The sequence below is a fragment of the Typopeltis vanoorti genome, chromosome 10, assembly GCF_054136105.1.
Source record: "Typopeltis vanoorti isolate ZY-2024b chromosome 10, IOZ_Tvanoo_1.0, whole genome shotgun sequence".
Classification (NCBI taxonomy): Eukaryota; Metazoa; Arthropoda; class Arachnida; order Uropygi; family Thelyphonidae; genus Typopeltis; species Typopeltis vanoorti.
Window position 1 is genome coordinate 671,088 of NC_143558.1, and position 12,022 is coordinate 683,109.

Genomic DNA, 12,022 nt, shown 5'->3' on the forward strand with positions numbered 1-12,022 from the left:
ACCGATCACTTCCACTTCCTCATGAAGAAGATGAAGGTCATTTTTCATTTTCATAAACTCCTGCCGAAGTTCTTCCGCTACGGTCCCGATATCAGCTTCCATTCCTAAACGCTCCAGCCTATCCCGACACTTCTCACATACGTCGACATTTTTGTTCTTCTCATTTTGCCAGACCGACCACAGATCCTTCACATTTTTCGGTGCATACATATAGCAGTTTCCGCAACGCATCCATTGCGAAAAATCTAACGCTGAGCCAGCCTTTCGTGTAGTAGTAGAAGTCCTGCGTGCGCGCTGACGTACGTTTCTTGTTGGACGCCATCTTTACACGTTGATATAGTGAAACAAACGGCAGTGAAAACACAATATATACAACACAGTTCTAAACAATAATACCACTGAAGGACACTTGTTTCTAACCGATGCACAATTGCAGTACAATTTGTGACAAAAAGCCACACTATATTTAACTTTAAAAACACGTTTTCTAGACTAGCTAAACTCGACCGCCACATTTATCAAGGACACTCTTCCCTTGAGTGGATCACAACAGAATATCTAATAAACTAATAGTTCTTAAAATTCAGTCCAAAGGCATAGAGTTATTCACATAAATTTCAATTCTTCCTACTTCCTTTTATCACATATATGAAATACGCTCTTTTCCGTACTGTTAGTCAATTTCTCTAAAAGGAGCTAGAACATATGAAAGTACTTATCTACACTGTTTCGGTTTCTCTCCGTCCTTCTTTGTGAAGGTTGTTCTGGCTTTCTTGATTCTAATGCCACGTGGGATTCACATGCTCTTCCTGAATCGGGCACTGTTTCTTTGCTATGGATTTACGTCAACGCTTCTTCTCATTGACGGCCTACGTTCGATCTTGCTGTGGCAGTGCCATGCTGGAACTTCTCGAAGGCCAGCTCTTAAAAATAAGAACTGAACCACGATGAACACTTGTAGCACACGGTGAGAATACAGGAACAAACAAAACGGAGGGGTTTCTCTTTGTGTTGTGGGTTTATTCGCTCCCCAAGAGCGCCACCTTTCCAAGTTTGATTTCTCCTATCGTCCTGCCGATTGGTCCCCGACTGGGTGACCTCACCGATCCTCATACGGGGCTTTCTAATTCCGGGAATGTATGCATCATGATATTTTCTCAGATGTAACACCTGCGGGCGTTTATGCTTCTCTTGTAGCATTAGGGCAACCTTTGCCCCATCTTGCCTAATAATTTACATTCTTTTACGTGTAGAATATCACTAATAATTTCTCTTACAATTGCCCCTTTTTGTTGACTTACAGTTACATTTGATATACAGATACATCATCATCATCATCAAATTCCTGCCATGTACCCTCAAGGGGTGTACAGGATATGATAGTACTACATGAAAAAATTACATCATTATTAATTTCCTATCTACAATTTTCCTCCAAATCAGTCTGTTACTTGTCAAGACTCCAACATTATCAGATCTTATATTTCTATCGTCTAAAGCACTTTGAACAGTATCAATCCACCTATATCTTGGTCTTCCTCTAGGTTGTTTTGCTGCCAACCTGGCAGAGAACACTTGTTTTGCTAATCTTTCCTCGCTCATTCTGTTTAAGTGACCATACCACTTGAGATTAGCTCTGCTAACACATTCCTGGATGCTGACAATGTCAAGTTCTTTCCTAATATCCTCGTTTTTAATATGATATTGCCATTGATACCATCTGTTCACACCTATAATCTTTCTCAGGACTCTCATATCTGTGGTCTCTAGTCTTTGGTCAAGTGTTTTACTTCTGACCGAGCTCTCAGATCCATAAGTTAAAACTGGTTTGAACACTGTCTTGTACACAGCTAATTTAGTGTTCCAGCTAATTTCTCTCTTATTCCATATGAATTTATTCAATTGACTTCCCATCATACCAGCTTTGCTTATTCTGTTGTCTATTTCTATATTTAATTTACCATCTTCAGTAAAAATCGTGCCTAAATAGCTGAAATGTTTTACTTGTTCCACAGGGTCTCCATTCACAATACAGTTGACATTTTCAATGATTCTGCCTATTTTCATTGTCTTTGTCTTTTTATTACTGACCTTCATACCATATCTATTACAACAGCTATTCAATTTAGTCAGAGAATCTTGCAGACTTGTAGCAGATTTATTTAGAAGTATAACATCATCCGCATAAAGCAAAGAGCTGACATTAACATCTCCAATTTTGATATCATGTTTAATACCACTTTCCTTCATAATGTGATCCATATAGATAATGAATAACAGAGGGGATAATGTACATCCTTGTCTCACACCAGATTTAACATTAAACCATCTTCCTGTACTTCCTTCAATTCTAACTGCTGACTCACAACTCAAATAAAGACTAAGTATTGCTTGATATAATGCCCCATTGACACCATATAACTGCAGCGTATTGAATAGCTTCTCTCTTGGCACCTTGTCATATGCCTTTTTCAAATCGACAAAACTTAAATACAGATCTTTGTTATATTCCCATGCTTTCTCGACTATTTGTCGTAAAGTGAAGATCTGATCCTGACAGCCTCTATTTGGCCTGAATCCAGCTTGTTCTTCACCAAGCTTTTCTTCCACAATTCTTCTCAACCGTTTCTCAAGTATACTTGCATAGATCTTGCCAGGAACACTCAGTAGGGAAATACCTCTGTAATTCTCACATTCAGTTTTATTTCCCTTTTTATATATGGGTACTATGAGAGCTCTACTCCAATCATCGGGAATTCGTCCCTCTGTCCAGGCTTTCTGAACTATGCAGTGCAGCCACTGTAAGACTCTTATACCACCACATTTCAGCATTTCTGGTCGAATATCATCTACTCCTGCTGCCTTTCCACATTTCAAGCCTTTGATGGCTTTTTCTACTTCAAGTATGGATATGTATTCCTGACTGCATGCCTGGTCAGTATTTTTTACCGCTGTGCAGTCATCACTGCTTGTTTCATTGAGCAGAAGTAATTACTCCATACTTCAAGGATATCTTTTTCTCCTGTTTTCATGTCACCTTTATCATCTCTAATTCCTTTTACAGCACTCTTTCCTCCATTCCTAAGCTTCTTCAACAACCTCCAGAATATTTTGCCACCTTCTTGATATTTATTTTCTAGAAGGTGGCAAAATATTCTGATACGTTAACTTCAATTCAAAAGTCCAAAATTTAATTTGCAAGATGTTATTTCCTATAAAACATAGTCACACTGTGCTAAATGATAAGTATGCTTATTTAATTTATGTTTACTGTTAGACTCTGGAAAGGGTAACCTCATTTAGAGTGAGGTAGCCTGTTTCAGATCTAACAGGTATTATGGATGGTGTAAACAGAAGCGGTAGACCATACAGAGAATGGATATACAGCATAAAGGACTGGTGTGGAATGGGTTTACAGAAACTGTGACAAAGAAAGGTTGAAGAAGATAGTGAAGGAAGCATCGGACACCAACAGGCAGTGAGCCCATGGTTTGTGATGATAATGATGATGATACCTACTCAGCCAAGAGAATGTTTGTTGCCGTAGAAGATCAAATGCAAAATATTGCACTATTGAAAACCTGACAAATAACATTTGTCAGTCTTCAATTTGGATTAATTTGAAAGAAAATTTCAAGTAGGAAATAGTGCTCACATTCCCTTGAGGATATATGCCAGAAATTGATGATAATTAAAAATATTGTCAGCCTTTTCATACAGATGGTTAATGTTAACGTATTCACTCCAACTAACAGGCTGAGTTTGAATCCTATCAATGGCATGGATGTTTGTGATTGTTTTTTAGGCATGAAACCACACTTGCATATTAGATGGCTGTATTTCCTTGAAAAAGTTTCATGTTTGGTCTCTAGAGCAGGATTTCTGGACTATGTAAAGAAAACAAGTACTAAAGAAGAAAAAGTGTGCGGTAAAGAAGGGTATGAGGAGTAGATTTTTTGCAAGGAGAATTGTGAGTGAAAGGAATTCATTACTAGAACATGTTGCGATTGCATAGAATATGATAAATATCTTGTTAGAATGAGCCTACCATGATGAGTCTGCTAACTCCATGGAGGGTGTGAATGTAGTATAATAATAATAATTATTGTATGCAGCCTGCACTTTAATTTTTTTTTTATATATATTTTTTAATTCAATTTTTTTTATATATCAGGCCCACACACTACAGTCTACAAGGCCTATTAGGAAATATATGTTATATTTATTTTATTTTATTTTTTCTTATTTCAGATGATATACTTAAACATTTCTTGAAGAATCAGCCTGAATTGAAAGTTTGTGATCAGCTGTTATGTCCTGGAAAAGAACTGTACTTAGTATCTGCTATGCAGCTTACTCTGCTTATGTCAGTATACATATCTTTTTTAGAAGATAAAAGTTTGGAGTTTCCCAGATTTATCATTTTTGCACTTTCATCACCAAATTATGAAGTACGGCTAACTATTCTAAGAATAGTGAGAAAGTTAATTGTTGCTAATGAGAACAATAAACTAGATACCATTATGGATACTGTTTATAATTGTGTATTCTTTGATGAAGAGGAGGATGAAAATTCAGTTGTCAAATGTATTGAATCCATTTTAAACAGAGAAAAGTTGTATAATATTTTATTATCATCTTGTGAATTAAGTGAAATGCTAGTAGCAATGGCAACAAATAGTGAAAATCATGTTGGTTGTCTAATAATAGTAAGTTTTTAATAATACATCCACAATTTAATATTAGAGTAATTTTTAATTAAATTTATTTATTTGAGTATGGTTTATAATCCCAATATTTTTGTATTTTTGCAGCTTTTCGATTTTCAGTTCTCATCTCTTAACAAAATGTGTTGCACAGTTATGGTATTCCATTAAATAAAATAATACAGTGCAGCATTATCATTCAACCGGCAATAATCAATAGTGATATTAAAGTACAGGTCCTTCGAAACATGACAAAAAAGTTTTGTATGGTTTATAATGCACAAAATTGTTCTGAAAGCTGCTGAATTGCATCTCAAATATAGTGTATTGCAATTTGAACAGCTTTTCTCTTGACATTTTGCTTTTCCTTTTTCCATATCTACAATATGTAAATACAGATCCTTGTTATATTCCACTGATTTCTCAATAATTTCTGTTAAAGTGATGATCTGATCCTCACAACCTCTGTTTGTACAGAACCTGGCTTGCCTGTTTTCCAAGTTTATCTTACACAATTTTTCTTAGCCTCTTCTCAAGAATGCATGCATAAATTTTACTTGAAACACTCCATATGAAAATTCCTCTTGTTTATTTCTCTTTTTTATAGATGGTCAGAAGATCACATTCCAATTATCTACAATGTAATCCTCTAACCAAGCCTTCTGAATTAAGCAGCACAATCACTGTAAAACTTTCATACTTCCATATTTGAACCTTCCTGTCAAATATCATGTATTTTTTCTATTTTTATTAATATCTGACCTCCATGGAGTTAAAGGACTTATGGTGTGAGGCCTATACTCTCTCATGCAAGAAGACCATTGAACCATACTTTAAACGCATTTACAGTTTCTGCACTCACTATCATGCAATTCATTCCACTCATCAATCACTCTCCATGCAAAGAACTGCTTCTCACTACTCTGTACACACCTTCCTTATACAGCTTCAAGGGATAGCCTCTACTCCTCTCCTAGCCTTCCTCTACTCTATGAAATATCTCCTCTTCATTAGCCTGGTAACAAACCCTCACTAACTTATGTTTCAATCATATTCCCTCTCCTCTTCTATCTAAGAAGGCTCGGAAGTTGCATTCCCTCAATCTTTCCTTATATTCTGACATTTCATAGACCTGACACTGACTTAGTAAACACTCTCTGGACTTTCTAATATCCTCATCTTCTTGAAACCAGGCAACCAGATCTGTGCACACTAGTCCAACATGAACTTATCAACCATTCATGAAACGTACAAGTCATCATTAACATCACTTTCCACCATAAAGATGTGCACAAGTTTATGTGGAGAGAAGACACAAGAAATAAGAAAAACATCATTAACTATATCATTATTGATAGTGATATCTTCATGCTGTTTCAAGATACAAGAATGTACAGTGGATTTGAAATTGGAAGTTATTTATTTCATATCCAATCACAAGTGCCAGTAGTAAGTAATTGGTGCAATATTATTTACAACAAATTAGAATACATTACAAATGAGAAGTTAAATTTAATAGGTAAATTATACAGGAAATAATAGGTAAAATATGAAGGAAAAAGAAACTATATATAAATTATATACAGTAAATATGGTCAGATGTTCCTTCAGTATCTTGCACACTCAACTGCTCTTTTTTGTGCAGGATGTAAGGTCCTCTTTTGTGCAAGGGGATTGAAGAAGAGAGCAAGAAAGAAGGTGTTCCATGGACTGGATTGCCCCACACTCACAATTATCAGGTCCAATGAGGTAGCCCATTTGATGAGATTTTGTTTGCGGCATCCTATTTTTCCTAGTCTGTTGAGGCTTTCCAAGTGGGCACCACATTGAAGATGTTCAGCTGTTGGAATACCAGTATTACTCTCAGCTGTTCCTAGAAAGCTATGTTGGGATCTTAGGCTTTGGATGCACTGTAGTCTGGCCACATAGTGGGTGACACTCATCATTAATTTGGCTGTGTCTTTCATCAGCTGAGAATGCAGATCTTCGAATTGAAAGGGGTGCAATACCAGCCAAAGTATACAGATCTCTTAATGGTGTTGGTTTCAAATTTGGAAGAAATTGCAAGTGACCATTACTTACTGCTGAGCAAGATAAAAAAAAAATGGATATTACAATGAAAATAACAGTATGTAAAAAGTTTTAAAAAGAATCAAAGTTGAGAAGCTTTTACATGTAAATTATAGACTTGATTATACAAACACTATTGAAGAAAATTTGAAGCAGTTTGAAAGCGAGAACCAGACTCTGAAGAAAACATTGATTGATTCAGCTAGGGAGGTATGTGGTGAAGTTTTCTATATGGATAGAAAAATAAGAACCCCATTGTGGTCACAAGAAGTTTAAGGAGCAGTTCTGTAAAAAAAGAAAAGAAAGTATAACAAAAATTCCCAGCAAATAAATTGACAGAAGCCCTAAAAGAATCCAGATAAAAATATAAGAGAATGAAGCTCTGTGTAAAAGTAGCTAAATGAAAGTCATGGGAAAATTTTGGTAAGATTATAGAAAATAAATATTAGGAAGATACAAAATGTTCTAGAGGCTATTGCAAAAGCTTAGAAATGGAGGAGTACTGTAAAGCAAATCAGTGATGAGAAAGGTGACATCAAAACTTAAGATAAGGATATTCTAGGTGTCTAGAATAATTACATTGAATGACTGTTAAATTAAACAAGCAGGGACAAAACCATATTAGAACATTTTTGAGAGGAATACGAATAGGAGTACAGATCAAGACTGGGGGATCAAAAAAGCCATCAAAAACTTGAAATGTGGAAAGGCAGCTGGAGTAGATGATATTCAACCATAAATACTCAAATATGGAAGTATAAAAGTTATCTAATGGTACACTGTATAATTAAGAAGGTCGTATTCCAGATGATTGGAGCAGAGCTCTACTAGTTCCCATCTATAAAAAAAGGAAGGAGGGGAATTAAAGAGGAATCTCTATACTAAGTGTTCCAGTTAAGATTTAGCAGGCATATGTGAAAAGATGTCAAAAAAGATTGTGGAAGTGAAACTTGGACAAGAATAAGCATGGTTTCAGGCTAAATGGAATTTGGCAAGACTGATCAGATTTTCACTTTTTGAAAAATATGTGAGAAATCAATGATTTCAGAGTACGCTACTTGAATGTCAAGAGAATTGGCATTTCCTCTGATGAAGTGACTCAATCTAAGTCTCATCTCTGGCAGGGCTTTAAGGGAGCGGAAAGGGGTGAGATAGTACCATTGCATAAAGGTGGCTCCAAGACAGAGTTAGCAAACTACAGACGAATTAATATATAAGGAGTGGTTGTTAAAGTATTGAAAAAGATGGTGAAAATGTAAAATACAACAGTGGGTGGATAAGGATGTGATACTCTATAGTGGGCAGCATTGCTGTGTAAAGGGTAGGTCCTGTCTTAGTAACTTGTTCACATTTTATAATAAAGTGACATCAGAGTTAGATAAAGATAATGGCTGTGCCATGATAATGCTCAACTTAGTCAAGGCATTTGACAGAATACCACATGGAAAACTATTGCAAAAAGGATGGGAATGGATATGAGGCTAGTAGCAAGAATAGGGAGATGGCTGATGGACAGACACCAGAGAGTAGTATATGGTGGGGGTGGAATCTAGAAGAATAATAGTTATTAGCAGATTACCTCAGGGTTTGGTACTAGGGCCACTACTCTTAATTTGTAATCAATGAAATTTGGAAAGATTTAAGAGGAAATATTCGGTTGTTTGCTAATGGTGCAAAGTTAGAGAGAACAACAGTTGATAAAGGTGATGTAGATATCCTGCAGGATGATTTAAATTACTTGGCACTGTAGGCAAAAGGAGCTTGTCAATTTAATGTTGCAAAATGTAAGATTATGCACTGGGTTGAAAAGATTGCATGTGGTATATCATATTGATGGTATTGGTTTGCAGGAAATTGATGAGGCTAGGGACCTGGGGATAATGGTGGACAAACAGTTAAACCTCCAGAGGACATATTGCAAAAGTTCTTAAAATAGTTCAATGAATTACTTGGATGTTGTAAAGCACATTAGCAAGAAAAGATAAGGAAGCTATTATCCCTCTTTATGAGGCTATATTTTGACCATATCTTGACTACTTGTATATTTGGTAACCTAGGTTTCCAGGAGGTGGTTGAAAAGATTCAGAGATGAGTGACCAAGATGGTGACAGGTCTGTGGAATACTCCATACGAGGATAGGTTGAAGGTTGGTGGGTTACAAAGTTTAGTTGATAGGCAGAAAAGAGGGGACATGATAGAAACTTTTGAGATAATAAAGGGGTTTAATAAAATTGATGCAAGCAGAATTTTTCAATGTATGACAAATAGTCAGTGGTGCTTAAGGGTCAGAGCTATATAACTGAGAGGAGACCTCCACATAAGAAATGAAAAATTTAAAAACTGGTGAGATCTTCCTGAGCAATAAATACAAAATGTTATATTCAGGTAATGACAATCAAGGAAAAGGAGTAGCCATAGTATTCAACACTAAATACAAGGCTAGTCTACTTGAAGAGCAGCCAATCTCAAGTAGAGTGATGTGGGCAAATATCAGAATGGAGAAACTTGACAGTGAGACTTATTTGTGCCTATGGTTCCACAGACGGTTTTACTAAGGTAGAAGTCGAGGAATTTTTTGAGGCTTTTTAGAAAGCGACTGACACAATGAAAAAAGAAAAGTTGGTTCTTGTTGGGGATCTAAATAGCAGAGTAGGAAATGATTGTCGGACCTACAAAAATATTTTGGGAAAATTTGAAGAAAAGAACAAAGCTAATAATAATGGCAAATACCTGTTGGATTGCTCAGACATGGACTGGTTATTACTAACACAATGTTCCAACATAAAAATGTGCACAAATTCACATGAAGAGAAGAGACAAGGATTAAGAAAAGTCTCATTGACTATGTTATTGTTGATAGTGATATTTTTTCCCTGGTGCAGGACACCAGAGTCTACACAGTATTTGAAATTGGAAGTGATCACCATTTAGTCTTCAGCTGGATAAAATTGAATATCATATTGAAAAGAATAACATTTAAGAAAGTTTTAAAGTGAATAAAAGTTGAGCAGCTCTCATATGTGAACTGCAGATTAAAATACACAAATATGATTGAAGAAAAAATGAAAGAGTTTGAGAACAGGAAACAAACCTTGGAGATTCAGTGGCAAGCCCTGAAGAAAACACTGATTGATTCTGCCAGAGAGGCATGTGGTGAAGTTTGCTATAAGGATAGAAAAATCAGAACTCCATGGTGGACACTGGAAGTTAAAAAGCAGTGAAAGAAAAAGAAGAAAGCATATCAAATGTTCCTGACAAATAAGTCAGCTTGTGCTCTTAGAGAATACAGAGAAAATGTAAGAAAACTAAACACTCTGTAAAACTAGTTAAACAAAAGTCATGGAAGGACTTCGGTAAGAACATTGAAAATAAATATCAAGAAGGTGGCAAGATATTCTGGAGGTTGCTGAAGAAGCTCAGAAATGGAGAAAAGAGCGCTGTAAAAGGAATTAGAGAAGATAAACGTGACAGGAAAACAAGAGAAAAAGATATCCTTGGAGTATGGAGTAATTATTTTGAAAAATTGCTGAATGAAACAAGCAGTGATGACAGTGCAGTGGTAAAAAACACTGACCAAACATGCAGTCCGCAATACATATCCACACTTGAAGTAGAAAAAAACATGAAAAGCCTGAAATGTGGAAAGGCAGCAGGAGTAGATGATATTGGACCAGAAATGCTCAACTATGGAGGTATAAAAGTCTTATATTGGCTACACTGCATAGTTCAGGAGGCCTGGATATAGAGACAAATTCCAGATGATTAGAGTAGAGCACTTATAGTTCCCTTTGTATAAAGGGAAATGAAACTGAATGTGAGAATTACAGAGGTATTTCATTACTGAGTGTTCCTGCTAAGATATATACAAGTGTACTTGAGAAACAGTTGAGAAGGATTGTGGAAGAGAAGCTTGGTGAAGAACAAGCTGGATTCAGGCCAAATAGAGGTTGTCAGGATCAGATTTTCACTTTACGACAGTTAGTTGAGAAATCATGGGAATATAACAAAGATCTGTGTTTAACTTTGGTAGATCTGGAAAAGGCATATGACAAGGTGCCAAAAAAGAAGCTATTCAAAATGCTACAGTTATATGGTGTAAATGGATCATTATATCACGTAATACTTAGTCTTTATTTCAGTTGTAAGTCAGCAGATAGAATTGAAGGAAGTACAGGAAGATGGTTTAATGTTAAATCTGGTGTCAGACAAGGATGTACATTATCCCCTCTGTTATTCATTATCTATATGGATCACATTATGAAGGAAAGTGGTGTTAAACCTGATATCAAAATTGGAGATGTTAATCTCAGTTCTTTGCTTTATGTGGATGATGTTATACTTCTAAATAAATCCACTACAAGGCTGCAAGATTCCTTGACTGAATTGAATAACTGTAGCAGTAGATACGGTATGAAGATCAGCATTAAAAAGACGAAGATAATGAAAATAGGCAGAACCATGTAAAATATCAACTACATTGTGAATGGAGAACATATAGAACAAGTAAAACATTTCAGCTATGTACACACGATTTTTAGTGAAGATGGTAAATTTAATATGGAAATAGACAACATAATCAACAAAAGCTGGTATGCTAGGCAGTCAACTGAATAAATTTATATTTAATAAGAGAGAAATTATCCAAAACACTAAATTAGTTGTATACAAGACAGTATTCAAGCCAGTTTTAACTTATAGATCTGAGAGCTGGGTAAGAAGTAAAACACCTGACCAAAGAGCAGAGACCGCAGATATGAGAGTCCTGAGAAAGATTATAGGCATGAACAGATGGCATCAATGGCAGTATCATATCAAACATGAGAATATTAGGAAAGAACTTACCACTGTCAGCATCCAAGAATGTGTTAGCAGAGTGATTAGCAAAACAAGTGTTCTCTGCCAGGTTGCAGGAAAAAGATCCAGAGGAAGCCCAAGATATAGGTGGATTGATACAGTAAAAAGTATCTCTGAAGATAGAAATATGAGACCTGATAATGATGTAAATTTTTCATGTAGTACTATCATATCCTGTACACCCCTTGAGGGTATATATCAGGAATTTGATAATGATGGTCATGATGACAAATAGTCAGAGAACTAAGGGCCATCCATTGGAAATTGTGTAAGAGTGTATTTAGTAGCGATGTGTGGACCAGATTTTTTACTTGGAGAGCAGTAAGTGTGTGGAATGGATTGCCAGAACTGATTGTGAGTTTCCTGAGAGTGAATGGATTTGAGAGAGGTAT

At 35.9% G+C, this 12,022-nt stretch overlaps 1 protein-coding gene across 3 annotated transcripts in view; it reads left to right on the top strand.

Annotated features, from left to right (window-relative positions):
• The window catches only part of LOC150102123 (tRNA (32-2'-O)-methyltransferase regulator THADA-like), a 694,369-nt gene that overhangs the window by 558,014 nt on the left and 124,333 nt on the right, over positions 1–12,022 (top strand). For all 3 annotated transcript variants that reach the window (XM_090398691.1, XM_090398692.1, XM_090398693.1), the window contains one exon: positions 4,252–4,709. In XM_090398691.1, the coding sequence (XP_090254817.1) occupies positions 4,252–4,709 (458 nt within the window). The remainder of the gene's footprint in view (positions 1–4,251; positions 4,710–12,022) is intronic.